The sequence below is a fragment of the Ochotona curzoniae genome, unplaced genomic scaffold (assembly GCF_017591425.1).
Source record: "Ochotona curzoniae isolate NIBS_2020 unplaced genomic scaffold, NIBS_Ocur_1.0 contig_1071, whole genome shotgun sequence".
Lineage (NCBI taxonomy): Eukaryota > Metazoa > Chordata > Mammalia > Lagomorpha > Ochotonidae > Ochotona > Ochotona curzoniae.
In genome coordinates this window covers 249,092-264,487 of record NW_024464939.1, presented here as the reverse complement: position 1 = coordinate 264,487, position 15,396 = coordinate 249,092, and the positions used below count along the sequence as shown (strand labels likewise).

Below are 15,396 nucleotides of genomic sequence, written 5' to 3'. Positions count from 1 at the left end.
TCCCAACTACGAGTTTACTCCTCAGATGCCCACAGGCTACCAGGCTGGGCTAGGCTGAAGCCAGGAGCCAGGTGTTCCATCTGGGGCCTCCTGTAGCTCAGAACCCAGTTCACCTTCTGCCTCTCAGTGTTCATTACCAGGAAGCTGCGATCAGAAGCACAGCCTGCTTCCCAAGCGATGTCTTCATTGCTGTGCCACCTGTTCCCCTGAATTTTATTTCTCTAAATACACATGATGTAATGCTATTTTTAAGTTTTTAAAGTTATTGTTATTGGAAAGTCAAATTTACAAAGAGGAGAGACAAAGAGAAAGATCTTCCATCCATTGGTTCATTCTCTAGGTGGCCGAAACAGCCAGAACTAAGCTGATCCGAAGCCAGGAGCCAGGGACTTCTTTTTGGTCTTCCATAGGGGTGCAGAGTCCTGAGACCTTGCGCCATTTTCTACTGCTTTCCCAGGCCACAAGCGGGAACCTGGATGGGCAGTGGAGCTACTGGGACATGAACTGATGTCCCTATGGGATCCTGGCACATGCAAGGCCAGGACTTTAGCTACTAGGCTACTGTACTGGGCCCTATGATATTATTTTTAAAGTACAGAAGTTAAATAAAGCATGATGGTAAGAATGGTGTACCATGTGTTCACTTCACAGACATATGAAGAATGCTTTCCATGGAACCATAGAGAGCAAAAAGCATTTTCTCCTGTCACATGATGCAGTGGCTTTGGCTGCTGTAGCTGAAGGGGTATTTCTGTTTTAACTGGATAGCCTGTAACCACTGTTGGATTGGAGATTTAGTTCTGATATACCACTTGGACTGTAATTCCGTGCAGATGTGGATTTAATTGATGATAGTTGCCACTGAATATCATTTCTTTAACTTCACTGTGAGCCACCTCTTATCATCTTAGACAATAGCAAATTCTTTTCAAATATTACCATTCCGTTTTTCTGTTTGGCACTGTTTTGTAATTATTCAAATTACAAAACCCTGTGCTAGGTCTTGCATGCTCACAATAGAATATATGAAGTTGCCTTCCAGAGAGGCAACCTTACGGGCAACCAGGAAGAAAAGGCAAGTTAGAATGAATTTGTAGTGTGGCCAGCATGCTCTGCTTTGAGGAGTCTGTAATCCGGATGGGAGCTAAAAAGCTCATGAGAAAAGGTTTTCAAGAGAAATGATTGCTACATGACCTGAGTTATGTAAGATGGGTAGGAGGAAATAGGTGGAGAAGAGGGTGATAGGTTCAGAAGGAACGACCCATACAGAGGTCCATGGGGGTCAGAGTGTAGTTACGGTTTTAAGGAAGCGAACTAGACAGGATTAATGGGAAGAAGTAACACAGAGAGAGATTTACGGTCCCAGAGGACTTTATTCTTGAAAGAGAATGCTGGATCTGAATAAAATGTGACGCCAGAGGAGGATAAATTCATTTGCAATTAATAAATTGCACTAGATATAAAGAGGCAAATCGGTTCATTAGATTGCTGTCTTCAGCTCAACTCTCCGATCTTCAAATCACCAGTCTTGGATCAGCACAGCCATGGCTTCTCCCATCCTTTGCTAAGATAACTTAGAACTGAATAAAGTCCTCCTTTGATTAGCTCGTTACAAATGTACAGCTTAACACTGTAGCTAAACCATTGCTCTGCGTTATCTATTTTTATCTGAAAGGCAAATTTGCAGAAAGAGCAGGAGAAACAGAGAAAGATCTTTCATCTACTGGTGTATTCCATAATGTCCACAAAGGCCAGTGGTGAACCCTTTCAAAACTATGAACCAGGAGGTTCTTCTGGTTCTCCCACATGCATGCATGGTTCCAACTTGGGCCATCTTTCACTGCTTTCTGGAAGCTGGATTGGGAGTGGAGCATCCAGGACTTGAACCAGCACCCATGTGAGATGGCAGCACTGCAGGTGGAGGCTGTACCCCATCCCCAAGTCCTAATGTACCCCGACAGCAAGCAATGTCCGTCTCTCCTTCCCTCCCTGCAGACCTAGGGGAAAAAAAAAAAAACATGGAAACATTTGTCCGATTCACCCTCCCCTCCCTAATTGGAGAACCATATATCCATGCCATCACTCTCAACCATGTAAACAATATTAGAAAGAAAAGAAAAAGAATAAAGATACAATAACAGCAAAATCCTACCTTGCCACAGAGCCAGTCCCTTGGCACTCCTTTTTAAAGCATGTTTGATAAATTCACCTCTCTCTTCCAGCAAGCAGCTGTCTTTAGATAGTTGCTGTTTCTCTTAAGCCTCCACCCCAGTACCTTCAATACTCCCGGTCTAGGAGTTGCCTCCAATCTGACATGATTGAAGTCTGTAAGACGCCATCCTCATCACACTTCCCACATGGAAACCTATCTTCCTAACCACACATTTAGCTATGTCCTTGCTTGTTTCATTTTTCTCTTCCCAGAGAGACACAGATCTCTCTTTCAGAGAATTGGACTTTAATTACATCACCACATTCCCTCTGGAATAAAGCGTGATCAGTCATCCGGCCATACTAGGCCACTGAATTTGCTCTGATGAAATTCACATCTTTACAGCAAATTCTATTTGTTCCACCCTCACCCTGCTTCTTTTCTTTGTGGAGTTTGGTTCTGTTAATCATCATTTTTTTTTTCTAGTTTGTTATTTTCTTGTTCTTTCCAAACACTTTCCCCACTTGTCAGAGTACTTAGTCAGTGCATAATTCCAATGGTTGTAGTTGGCTTTGGTCACATGTGACAGGCTGCCCGAGCACATCCACAGGTGAATGATGAGACTCCATCAGAAATAAAGTGTTAGGCAGGAAAAACCACCAAGCTGATGTGTAAGAATTAGAAACTGAAGGTAATCTGAGGCTAAATCTAAAATAAAAGCAATGGATGCTTAATGCTCTAGTATCTCCCAGTAGCAAATAGTGTAACACAGTAGTTAATGAGCATTCCTAGGATATACACATATTTATGTTTGGGTTCAGGTGTTCAGGAAAATTTAGGATATGTATTTGCAATAAGTATCACCAATTAAAAACATTTGGGAATTAAAACAATTTTTATACAAAATTTCCCTTTTGAAGTAATACTTTTGCAAATCATGCTTGTTAAACAAAGAATTTCTGTATTTTGCTTATATAATAGATTTTCCTTGATATTACCATGAGTTGGGTATCATCTTCACACTGGAGGGTCTGATATGGGATACCAGTGTTGCAGGCATTCCAGTCCCTAAAGTAACCTAAAGGAAATAATGAAAAATAAGCAGGGTTTATTTTATTTTAAAACAACTGTGTGTGGGGGTGGATAGATGCAAGCAGTGGGGGAAGAGTCAAAGACAGACCGGGGCAGAATGCTTCGTTCTTTTGTTCATTCCACAAGTGTGTGCAAGGATCCTCAGCTAGACCAAAGCCAGGAACCCGGGATTCACTGTAGGTCTCCCAAGTGGCAAGGCCTCATGGGCCTCAGCTACTGGAGCTGATAACTGCTGCTCCATCAGCAGAAAGATGGAGGAGTCAGGAGTGAACCCAAGACTTGTATCAGGCTCTCTGATATGGGCTTCAAGCTTCCCAACTGTTGGTTTAGTACTAGGCCAAATGCCTACCCCCATCACAATGCTTTTACATGATACATAGCTAACATTATTTATGGTAATTAAAACATTGTGTACACTGGTAGGAATTTGGTTAGTCATCTTATGGTCATCGTCAGAACTCCAGTTTGAGAATGTTTAATGGTACAAGAAATCAGTCATGCCATGTATTGGAAAGTTAGAAAAAAAATTTGTATTGCAAAATGTTGAGTTATTATTTTGTGATGATAGGACTACAGGCAATTTTACATTATTTTTTGTCGTACTTTCCACACTACGTATATACTGTTAAGCCTGTGAAAACAAAATGAAGTGCCATTTGCAAGCAAGCACTGGTTTTTCAGCCTGGAGTTGATTTTCCTGGCAACAGATGATTAGCTTGCAGGATTATTACAGACACAGTGTATTTTTTTTTTGTGTGTGATGCTTTCAGTAATCAAGGCTTGGAATGTGTTGGGTCACTTTTTTTTTTTAACTATAAAAAGTGCTCTGTTATGCATGTTTTTGTATATTAAGTCCAACAAATGACTAAAAGTATTTAATTTTGCCAAGACCATTAGAGTACTTGGAGAGATGAAATGTGTCATCTGTATGCCAATACCGAAGTTCTCTTTTGCAGCTCCTCGGTGGGGAGTGCACTACCAAGAAGACGCTGCTGTGCATACATTACCATTGGGATGATATGCATTTTCATTGGCGTTGGACTAACTGTGAGTACTACCATACCGTTGGAATTCTTTCCTCTCAACCTCGTCATTGGCGGTGAAGTCTATGACACCCTTTCTTGGTTCCTGGAAGGCAGGCTAGACCTAGAGTCTTCTGAAGCATCATGGACAGTCAGAAACACAACTCACAGGCCTGTTTTGAATGGAGCTTGCCTGTTCATGCCAAATGGTGTCTTTGGACTGCTTGGAAAGTCCTTCACATTGGAGACTTTACCATCGTTTTAACCAAAGCCAGTTTGTTTTTGTTTTGTGGCAGAACCAATTTTATATGCCCAAGAAATGTCTTTTTCTCTTTTTCCAAGCCAAGCAGAGATTTATTACCAATGTGGGGACTGGCTTGGTTTTAGGAGAGACCGAAACCAAACATTTGGTAGGGCGATTATGTCAAGGGAAGAGAAAGGAGCTGACCTACTCTACTGCCATGAACTGTCTGCACTCTGTCAGTGCACCTGGCTCTGGGTTATTGGGAGGGTGTGTAACAGGATACTAAGGAGTTAGATTAGATACCGTTTGGAGATAACATATTTTAATGTACTGCACATTTTGTTTACTTCATAAAATTGATAGTAAATGTTGGTAGCAGAATAATCTGACAGTTTTGGCCAGCAAATGTTAAATCTCATGTTTTATGAAGACTTTGTGTATTATCTCTGGGAATCTAGTTCACACAACTTGCATGTAATACAAAGCTTCTCTAAGCAGGTATTTTCTTCAAATTTCTAATGTATTTTCCTATTGCCTTTTCTTTTAGGTTGGTACCCAAGACTTTTCAAGGCGATTTCATGCAACCTATGTTTCTTGGGCAATTGCTTATCTTTTAGGTCTGATCTGCCTTATCCGAGCTTGTTACTGGGGAGTCATAAGAGTCAGCTACCCAGAGCACAGTTTTGCATAAGCTTCCTTATGATTCAGCGATAGCAGGTCAGAGTGTCTAGTGATTCTCAGTAAGCTACTCTGAAAATCTTATATCATTTATCTTAATGGATTCCATTCTGATTAATGTGTGATAATTTCAAGACTTGGAGAGTCTTACAAACAAATGCTCATTGCACTACATTATATGCAAATAGATTGTTTTGCTGCTAGATTTTCAAACTTGGAAATATAAAGCTGTGTTTTTATGTTCTTTCAAACCTCTTGAAGGTATTTTCAGATTTACCACCAAACATTGAATAGTCTCATGTTTTCATTATTGTTCAGTTATTCTGTTACTTGTCGATGTGTGAGTATTCCCAATAATTGTTAATACATGTTTCTACAACAGTTTCACATTTATACTTACATTTCAATTAAAAATGATCAAAATTGCTTGCTTTAAAATCTAAACAGTGAGATTTTGCTTGAACTGCTTTACAGTAACTTTAACCTAAGATTATAGTGCCCTTATTTAAGAAAAAATTTGGGTATACCTTCAAAGATTTAACAACTTTGTCAAAGAAAAAACATTTCTAGATACTGTATGCTTGTTTTCTGTTGTTTGTAGAAAGATACAATATTTTGATAGTAATTTAAAATATTGGATTGAACAATATTTGTTTGTTCATGGTTAGAGATGTTGGATAAATGTCTTTCCTCAAAGATCACAGGACTTATTTTTCATTCTTGCCTTTTTATTTACCATTTTGAAAGATCTGGTCTGGATTCATGGGATTTAATGCAACGTTATCTCTGAGTATTCCTTCACAGAGATTGCAGGAAATATTTCATATTCACATGTTTTCTAATATTTCATCATTTAATCAAAGATATACTTACACTGGATTGTGCTCCTTTTCATTAAATCATGGTAAATTTTTTCTTACCGAGATAATTATGTACCACATATATGTGAAGGGAAGTTTACGACATTGTACACTAACTAAAATGTTTATATTAGAGGTACTCTTACTGGTCTTACCAAATATGACTGATCAGATGATTATCCAATTTACTTAAGAAAATAGATCAGGAACAAAAAGCAGTATAGTTTGGGGTCAGCTCTTGCACTGCCCATCCTTGCAGTTTTGAAAAAGAAGTTACTTAATTCAGAAGTAATGTTCTGAAATCTTTCATGTAGTAGAATTAGATAATTAGATTATCTGGGTAAATTAATTGGTGATTGCAGGGATAAGACTAACATTTTAAGTTAAGTTTCTGATTATTATAAAAATGTACTCATCAGAGTTTGAGCAAAATAACTGTAAACTTTAAAGAGTTAAATGATAAATGTATAAGTACAGTAGCTCAGGAGTATATGTACCTTTGAAAATATGCTAATAAAGATTATTGTTCAAATTTTTCCTGTCCCAAATTATTTTTAAAAATGTTTTCTTTCCAAAGTTTCCATGTTTAAAAACTTGGTGATATTTAGGTAATATTAATTTGCTTTTCTTACTATGTTCATGGTTATGTTTTTACAAACTAATTTTAAAATCCATTTGTAATACACAGATGTAAGGTATGAAATAATCCATTTTTTTCTTAATTGCTAATTAATTGTAGCAACATTATATGCAGAACAATCCATTCTTTTCCCCATTGATTTGCTAATTAAATTATGAACTACATGATCATATTTTTTTTGTGGCAGAACTCTGTGAAGGCAGGACTCTAGCAAACATGTCTCCTTCTTTATTCCTATTCAGAAAGGTGGTTGCTCCCTATATGCCCAGTGTACATGAATGAATATGTGTGAATAAATAAATGATTTGTGTTTTATGCCAGAATGCATAAACAAACTGCATGTTTAATATTGGATTAAGGAAAATTTTTCTTCCCAGGCAGAACCCTGGTAGGATTATTGGTAGAGTGTTCAAAACAAGACCAACAAATGAAAAAAAATCCCAAAAACTTCTTTGGAAAAAAATTCAAACTGAAGGTGAAACAGAAACAGACAATAAATAATGGTTGTGACATTTTAAAACTTATTTTTCAATGTTTATTGTATTTATTTGAAAGGAAAGAGACAGAGAGAGAGATGTCTTCCACGTGCTGGCTTACTCCCTAAGTTCCCGTGACTGCTGGGAAAGGCCAAGGAATTGAGTCAAAGTCTTCCATGTGTGTGACAGGGAACACTTGAGTCGTGATCACCTGCTACCTTTTAGAACACACAGTATGGGAAGCTGTGATGAAGAAGGGATGTAGGACTTGAATCCAAGCAATCTGATATAGGATGCACGCATTCTAATTTGTTTCTTTACTTTTGTAGCAAGCACTGACCCTGACATTCAAAAACCTTACCAGTAATTAAAGAATGCAAGTTAAAATAAAAACTTTTACTTAGTTTAATTAACAAAGAATTTTTTAAAAATTGAATCATATCACTGTAATGTTGAGGATATGGGGTGACACAAACAGCTGTGCACACATCTTGGGGTTGATTCCTGCCAACAAGCCCCAAGACCACTGATGGGATAAGGTGACAGTGTTCTCTGGCCACAAGAACTGGGGACAGTGTGTTGGAACATGCCCACTTATTTAGAACCCAGTACAAACTTATATAGGTTAGGAAAGAGGAGGAAAGGAAGGGATCTCCTGACAGTCCCCACCACCCCCAACAATGATGCTATAACCACAAGGCAGAGCTATTCCTTTACACCTGCCAATCGTATCACAGGTCAGGTATAATGAATTAACGCAAAGTTGTATAAGTGTCAAATTTCAGTTCCAATAAGGAGTAAAAAACAGTAAATTATTCAAATAGCCAATAATATGGGGCCATTAAAGTATGGTAGTATAGCTTTATCCTTGGGAGCACACTCTAGTGACCCAATAAAAGCCTGAAACATTGGATAGCACATCCCTAATGCCAAAATATAAAATCTGAACTCCTGAATGGAAGAAGACAAACTTCAGGAGTGCATGTGTTCTAGCAGTAAAGTCAAGGCAAATATTCCAAAAATCAGAAAAATCCAAAATCTGAACTACTTCTGGTCCAAGCATTCTGCATAAGAGAAGCTCTGCCTACATATTCTATGTATTCTCCTGGACAAACAGACATACATTCCATTTCTTTTTTTTTTTTTTTTTTTTTTTAGTTGAGATCCCTTCATTGCAAGCATACACCAAGCATAGAGTCCAGCATATTACTGTCTGGTCAAGTTCAGCGGCTTCTTAGGGAGACCCTCCCCAGTCCAAAGGCAGAGCCAACAAAGCAAAATCCCAGTCAATTAAAAGCCCCAACATAACATCAGCAACAATATATAACGTTAAGAGATAAATTGACAAAGTATTGAGCAACCAATTTGTCAAAATTGGATGCAAGGCCTTAACAACTTTCTGTGACTATTTCAATAACAATTCAACAATTGAGGTGCAAAACAGTGTTAGGAGGGGTGTGCAGAGAAATCTCTCATACATTGGTGAGGAGTACTTAATCTCCGTGTCCTACCTAGTAAGGTGTGTGTGAGTCCATGCTGACCAAGCCTTCCTTGTTGTTCTCTGCCTATCCATTCCAATTTGTGAGTGTGCATGTGTGTGTGAGTGTGCGTGTGTGTGTGTGTGTGTGTGTGTGTTGGGTGCTCTGGAGCGTCCCTCATGGTCATTGCAGAGAGGTTGGGGACCCGAGGTTGGAGCTAAGTAAGAACCAGAGATTGCTCCTCTCCCAAGTCCTGAAGGGAGTTTACTGTTCTTCTGTTTCTGAAGACCGCTCAGGTTTCCTGGCTGTTGTTCCTATGGCCTTGGATCCTATGATGAAGGATTCAGCTTCTTCCATCCCGTGTGGTAGGTCCAAAGGAGGAGGGGGAATGTCCTCTGAGTTCTTGGCCTCCGAAGGCATTCCAGTCCCCCGTGGTCTCTTTGGCAGTTGGGATGTAGTTCTTGGTGCCTGTACTGATAGTCATTGGTGGGGATCCGGGAGTCTCCAAGTTTGGGATACAAGTCTCCTCCTGTCCACCTGCTACACTCTGTGGTCCCCCACTGCTCTGTGCACATGACCTCTGTTAATAGGTTGTCAGGGTTGCTTTTGATTCCCCCCTGTATGTCTTTGTGGTTTTACTATTGTCTAGTGTTGTCTTGAATCTATTGTCTACAAGTTACCTGTTATGTGCCTGAGAGGTTACACTACACGGCTTCCTCACACGTTCACAGGAGATGGAAGGTTTCTTTGCTCTCCTGCCCAATTTCTGAGTAGTAAAAGGTATGGAAAGTACATTTGGTTATACAATTTTAAAAACACGTGGGTTGAGACCATATTAGGTCCATGGGGGAGATTTACCCTCATTGGGAATCTTTAGGGTTGATTCATGCACCCAAATCCCTGAGGATTCATCATGGAGCTTTCTAAGCAGCAATCATAAAAACCAAATCCCAGAGCTCCCTGGCCGGCGGCCAGCAGGCGAAGCCTAGCGACAAATGGCATACTGGCCGCCCGATATCAGCTCTGGATGCGCCCATGGTAGCGGCCGCGTGCGCTCCAGGCATGAGACGCTGCTTATCCCGGGGCCTTCGAGCCGCCATGCGGCTGGAAGACTACTTCCCCAGGTTCAAGCACCACCCCTTCCCAGCCCTTCCCCCAGCTCCAGCCAAAAAGGCGAGCAGTGGAGCAGTGGGACCCGCTTCACAGAGCACCGTGGGTAGCCCACGGAGCTCCAGCGAGCCCGATACCGGCTCCGGACGCGCCCGTGGTAGCAGCTACGTGCGCTCCAGGCATGAGACGCTGCTTATCCCGGGGCCTTCCAGCCACCATGCCTCCATTCCTTTTCATCTTAGCTGAGCACTTAATACAGATTGTAGTTATAACTCTTGCAGTTTGTAGTGTAACAAAAATAACAACAAAAAGCTAACAGATGCTCCATGCTGAAAATATATATCGTAGATTTACATCTACTTTTCCTGGCATTCATATTTTTCCTCTATAAAAAGCAAACAAAAAAAAACCCCACTGTGACTGTGTTTGAATAAATAAAGTCATTTCTCTTATTTAAATTTTGTTTGATGTACTTTGCATGTGACTATAATATGATGTGACTATATTACACTCATTTGCTATTACAACCATTTCTATATTCATGATCTGCATTGGTGAATATAACAAACTTTTTCATTGTATGTTTCCAGTATACAGGTTCACATATATGTAATAAGTAATGAAAGAAAAATCCCAATGTTTTTGGACTGTTTCACATATGTTTTTAAAAGCTCTCTCTCTTTTTTTGAAGGAGGTACACAGAGAGAGGGTGATCTTCCATCCACTGGTTCACTCCCCAGGTGGCTCCCCAATTGGGCCAGGCTGAAGCTAGGAGCTAAGATCTTTTTCTAGGCACTTGAGCCATCCTGCGTTTTCCTTAGACCAACAGCAGGGAGCAGGATTGGAAGTGCAGCAGACAAGACTTGAATCAGTGTCCAAGTGGGATGTGAGCATCCTAGACATCATGCTGAACTGCTATGCCACCACACTGGCCCATACTGACCCTAACATTTTCTTCTCCGTGTTGTTGTTGTAAGTCTACTGTTGAAGATGTTAAATGGCTAGGTGAATATCACTCAGTTAAATGTGAGGAAGCTGACTGGATTTAGTTTTAAGCTGTTATCTTTTCTCCACTATGTTTTTTTTTCTATTTTTATTTTATTTTATTTTATTTTACATTTTATTTTATTATTATCATTTTATGATACAGTTCCATAGACTACTGGCATTTCCCTTATCCCCTCCCCAATTCACCCCCCCCCACCTAGTTCCTCTATATTATTACTAAAGTATAGGTCTTCATACACAGTCATATGTCCATCATTGCAGGCATGGACAATGGCAGAGAGTCCAGCATCCTATTGTCAAGATATAGTAAACAGTTTCATTGTAAGTCCATTTTTGTCTGGAAGTAGAAATGCATACTGCATTGTATCCTCACATCTGGATGTTAGTCTCTGTTTCACAGCTACTGTACATCCCCTCAAATGAAAAGTCATAATACAAAATCAACAATAGAAAGAAAAATAGAAATTTATAATGCCATGAAGTTAAATGACATGTTACTAGATATGACAGCCTCCGTTACATGGCTACTATACATCCCCTTAAATGAAGAGCCATAAATCAAAATCAACAAAAGGAAGAAAAAAGAAATTAACACCAAGAAGTTAAATAACATGCTACTAAATGACTAACGTGTAGCTGAAGAAATGAAAATCAAGAACCTTCTTGAAGAAAATGATGCTACTCTATGATCTATGAGTCATTTAATGATTTGACCAGAAGAAAGTGTATTAAAGAGATGAAACTAACCAAAAACATCAAATCCCATGAGATAAAGTTTCCACTGATTTTTGTTGGTGAAGTGTGTCTCTTCTAGACAACAAATAGATGAATTTTGCAAGGGAATTGCTTTGGTTTTTGCGCCCTCTGCTGTTCGTTGTATGCAGTTCATCTGTGGTAAGAAGATGAACATGTCCACTCATTTCAAAGCAGAATATTGCAGTCTAAAAAATATTTTGTATGAATTTTGTATTGAATCAAACTATATTAATTTAATGCATTTAAATATCAAAATATTAAATATATTTAAAATTATTAGTATTATTATCATTTATTATCATTTTATGATACAGTTCCATAGGCCCTGGAATTTCCCTTATCTCCTTCCCAACCCCCTACCCCTCACTGAGTTCCTCTATATCATTACTATAGTATAGTTCTTCATACACAGTCATATGTCCATCATTGCGGGCATGGACAATGGCAGAGAGTCCAGCATCCTATTGTCAAGATATAGTAAACAGTTTTATTAGGAGTCCATTTTTTGCTCTGGAAGTAGGGATGCTGTATTGTATCCTCACATCTGGATGTGATAGTCTTCATATCCCCTTAAATGAAAAGCCACAAAATAAAACCAACAACAATAACAACAACAACAAAAAGAAATTAACAACAACTCCATGTGGTTAAATAACATGCTACTGAATGACTAATGTATCACTGAGGAAATGTAAAAGAAAATCAAGAACCTTCTTAAAGAAAATGATACTACTGTTTGATCTATGAGTCAGTGAAGAATTTAATAAGAAAGAAAGTGTTTTGAAGAGATGAAACAAAGAAATCATATGGAACTGTATCAAAAATAATAATAATAATAAAAAGAAGTAAAATTTAAAATAATAAAAATCCGTGAAATATAGTTTCTGCTGATCTTTTTTGGTGAAATATGTCTCCTTTAGGCAACAAATAAATCTAGAGAAAGAATGGTGAAACAACATCCAGGAGGGGCACAGAACTCCCAACAGGCTTGAGCAAAAGCGATCTTCAGCACGACACATGATCATCAAGCTGTCTTCAATCGAACATAAGGAAAAGATCCTTAAATGTGCACACAAAAAAAAAATCAACTGACATATAAAGGAAGGCCAATTAAGCTCACAGGAGACCTCTCACGGGAAACTCTACAGGCCAGAAGGGAATGGAGTGACATATTCCAGATTCTAAAAGAAAAACATTGTCAGCCCAGGATAAAGTACCCAGCAAAGCCTTCTTTTGTCTTTGAAAATGAAATCAAAATCTTCCACAGTAAAGAAAAGTTAAAACAATATGCCTCTTCCAGACCTGCCCTACAAATGATACTTCAAGATGTTTTCTTGACAGAGAAGAGGAATAGCACCTACCAAAACCAAAGGCAAATGGGAAGAACATCCCATTAAAATGACAACAGAAGACTAAGTCAATGAACAGCCAATTGCTAAAATTGCCAGACCAAATTCCCACCCATTCATGTTAAGTCTGAATGTAAATTGTTTAAACTCATCAATCTAATGTCATAGTTATTAGTTGCTTACAGGAAGCAAATACATTAACAAAATGATAGTGAGACTTTAGTAGAAATCTTTAATATGAGGCAGTTGCCATGCAGTAAGCTTTAAGACTATTTTTTTCTAGGATAAATAACATGAAATGCTAAAAAAGTTAAAACTCAAAATTTTAAATTCATTTTATATATGCATTTATACATTTAAATAAATACTATAAGGGTTTTTTTTTTTTTTTAGATTTATTCATTTTTATTGGAAAGGAAGATTTACAGAGAGGAGAAAAAGAAAGATCTTTGATCCACCGGTTCATTCTCCAAATGGCCGTGATGGCTGGAGCTGAGCTGAGCTGAGCTCATCTGAGGTCAGGAGCCAGAAACTTGTTCAGGTCTCCCCATGGCTGGGATCTTTGGGCCATATTCTACTGCTTCCCCAGGAGATAAGCAGGGAGCAGAATTGGAACAGCTGGGACAAGAACCTGCACCCAAATGGGATCTTGGTGCTTGCAAGGAGAGGATTAGCCAACTGAACCATCATGCTAGGCCCAAATACTATGTTCTTTGTGTTTTGCTAAACATGCATTTGATTGGCTTGATGTGAAATACTACATGAAAAGCACCAAAATTAAGAGTCCATATTTTGGGGACTGTCCCAAAGAGTAAAGTGTCTAAAAATAAAGATGTTTGAGGTGGAAGTAGTTGGTCATTTTAGCAGGTGTGGATTGGATCTATCAGATTTTTCAGTTTTGTGCCTAAATTTCTTTTATTAGCCTACTTATCAATATCAAAATGATTACATATAGTATTCTGATTGAACTTTCTAGTACCCTAAGTGGTCTATTAATATGTGTAGGTGCTACCTGTTGGACATAAACGCTGAAAAACTGTCTACTGCTACACTAAATTTTTCTGAAAAAACCATGTCCCAGCGTCTGACATTTTCACATCAAATGTACCTCTGGCATAAGATATTGGAGATTTAAATAATCTTGGAGAACATACATTTACATTTTATTAAGCCTTTGCTAAGAGTTTAGGAATAAATGTGTAGAGGATTATTTAATTTGTATAATGTTGATCTTTTCCTGCCTGCATACTTCAAGCCCTCACCACTTCATCTTCTCCTACTGTCATCTTCAGATCTTTACTCCCTCAAGATGAAGATATTTTAGTCCCTGGTTTACATTTTAATTATATGTCAATGATTCAGACATTAATGTGATTCTAACCTGGATTATAATCCAGAGTAGCAATTCTTGGTGTCACATCTAATGACCTTTACTATAAAAACCTGTGACCTGACACTGGCTCTTTCTTGTCTACTGCCTGTCCTTCTTCCCATTTTCGACATGATTACTTAATTTTTTACGAGTAGTCATATGCTACTAACACATCCAACCTTGAAACTTTCAATGTCTTTTTATACTTTTTAGAAAGAGAAAGGAGAAACTCAAACTGCTATTTATATTTTAGTGCTTTTTAATATTTAATCTTTTTTCTTTTTTTTTTTACTTATTTGAAAGGCAGAGTTACACATAGAGATCTTCCAACCACTGATTTACTTCTCAAATGAATGCAATGGCCAGAGCTGGGCCAGACCGAAGCTAGGAGTGGAGTTCTTCATTTGAGTCTTGTCCTTGGATACAGGGGTCTAAGCACTTGGACCACCTTCTGCTGCTTTCACAGGAGCTTTAGTAGGGTTCTGGATCAAAAGTGGAGAAGCCAGAACAGATGGTATTTGTTTCTTTGTGATTGACTCATTTCAATGAGCATAATGGTCTCTAGTTGGAACGAAAGGAGCTTCCCTAAAAGTGCTCCTCGACTCCCCGCCCCTAGGCAGCCTCTCTGGCCAAGACAACTTTCCTCACAGAGGAGCTTCAGAGGTGACCCCCTCCCCCAGAAGCGACCTCCCTCACAGAGACCTCCCCTCCCCCAGGAGGCGACCTCCCTCACAGAGGCGCCCCCTCCCCCGAGAGGCGACCCCCTTCCCCCAGAGGCGACCCCCTCCCCCAGGAGGTGAGCCCCCTTACAGAGAAGCCCTTCCCCCACCACAGAGGCGGCCTCCCTCACAGAGGCGCCCCTCCCCCCCCAGAGGCGACTCCCTCCCCCCGAGAGGCGACTCCCTCCCCCCGAGAGGCGACCTCCCTCACAGAGGCGCTCCTCCCCCCAGCCCCCACAGAGGCGGCCTCCCTCACAGAGGCACCCCCTCCCCCCCCAGAGGCGACTCCCTCCCCAGAGGCGACTCCCCCCACAAGTGGCCCCTCACAGAGGCGCTCCTCCCCCCAGCCCCCACAGAGGCGGCCTCCCTCACAGAGGCGCCCCTGCCCCTCCCCCTGCTCCCAGAGGCGACCCCCTCCCCCAGGAGGCGACCTCCCTCAC

At 39.8% G+C, this 15,396-nt stretch overlaps 1 protein-coding gene across 1 annotated transcript in view; it reads left to right on the top strand.

The window, feature by feature from the left end:
- Nucleotides 1–6,574, top strand: part of PIP4P2 (phosphatidylinositol-4,5-bisphosphate 4-phosphatase 2) — a 64,113-nt gene extending 57,539 nt beyond the window's left edge. The window contains exons 6-7 of the mRNA XM_040995149.1: nucleotides 4,201–4,291; nucleotides 5,058–6,574. Of these exons, the coding sequence (XP_040851083.1) occupies nucleotides 4,201–4,291; nucleotides 5,058–5,201 (235 nt within the window). The 3' untranslated portion in view covers nucleotides 5,202–6,574. The remainder of the gene's footprint in view (nucleotides 1–4,200; nucleotides 4,292–5,057) is intronic.
- The last annotated feature ends 8,822 nt before the right edge of the window (nucleotides 6,575–15,396 follow it).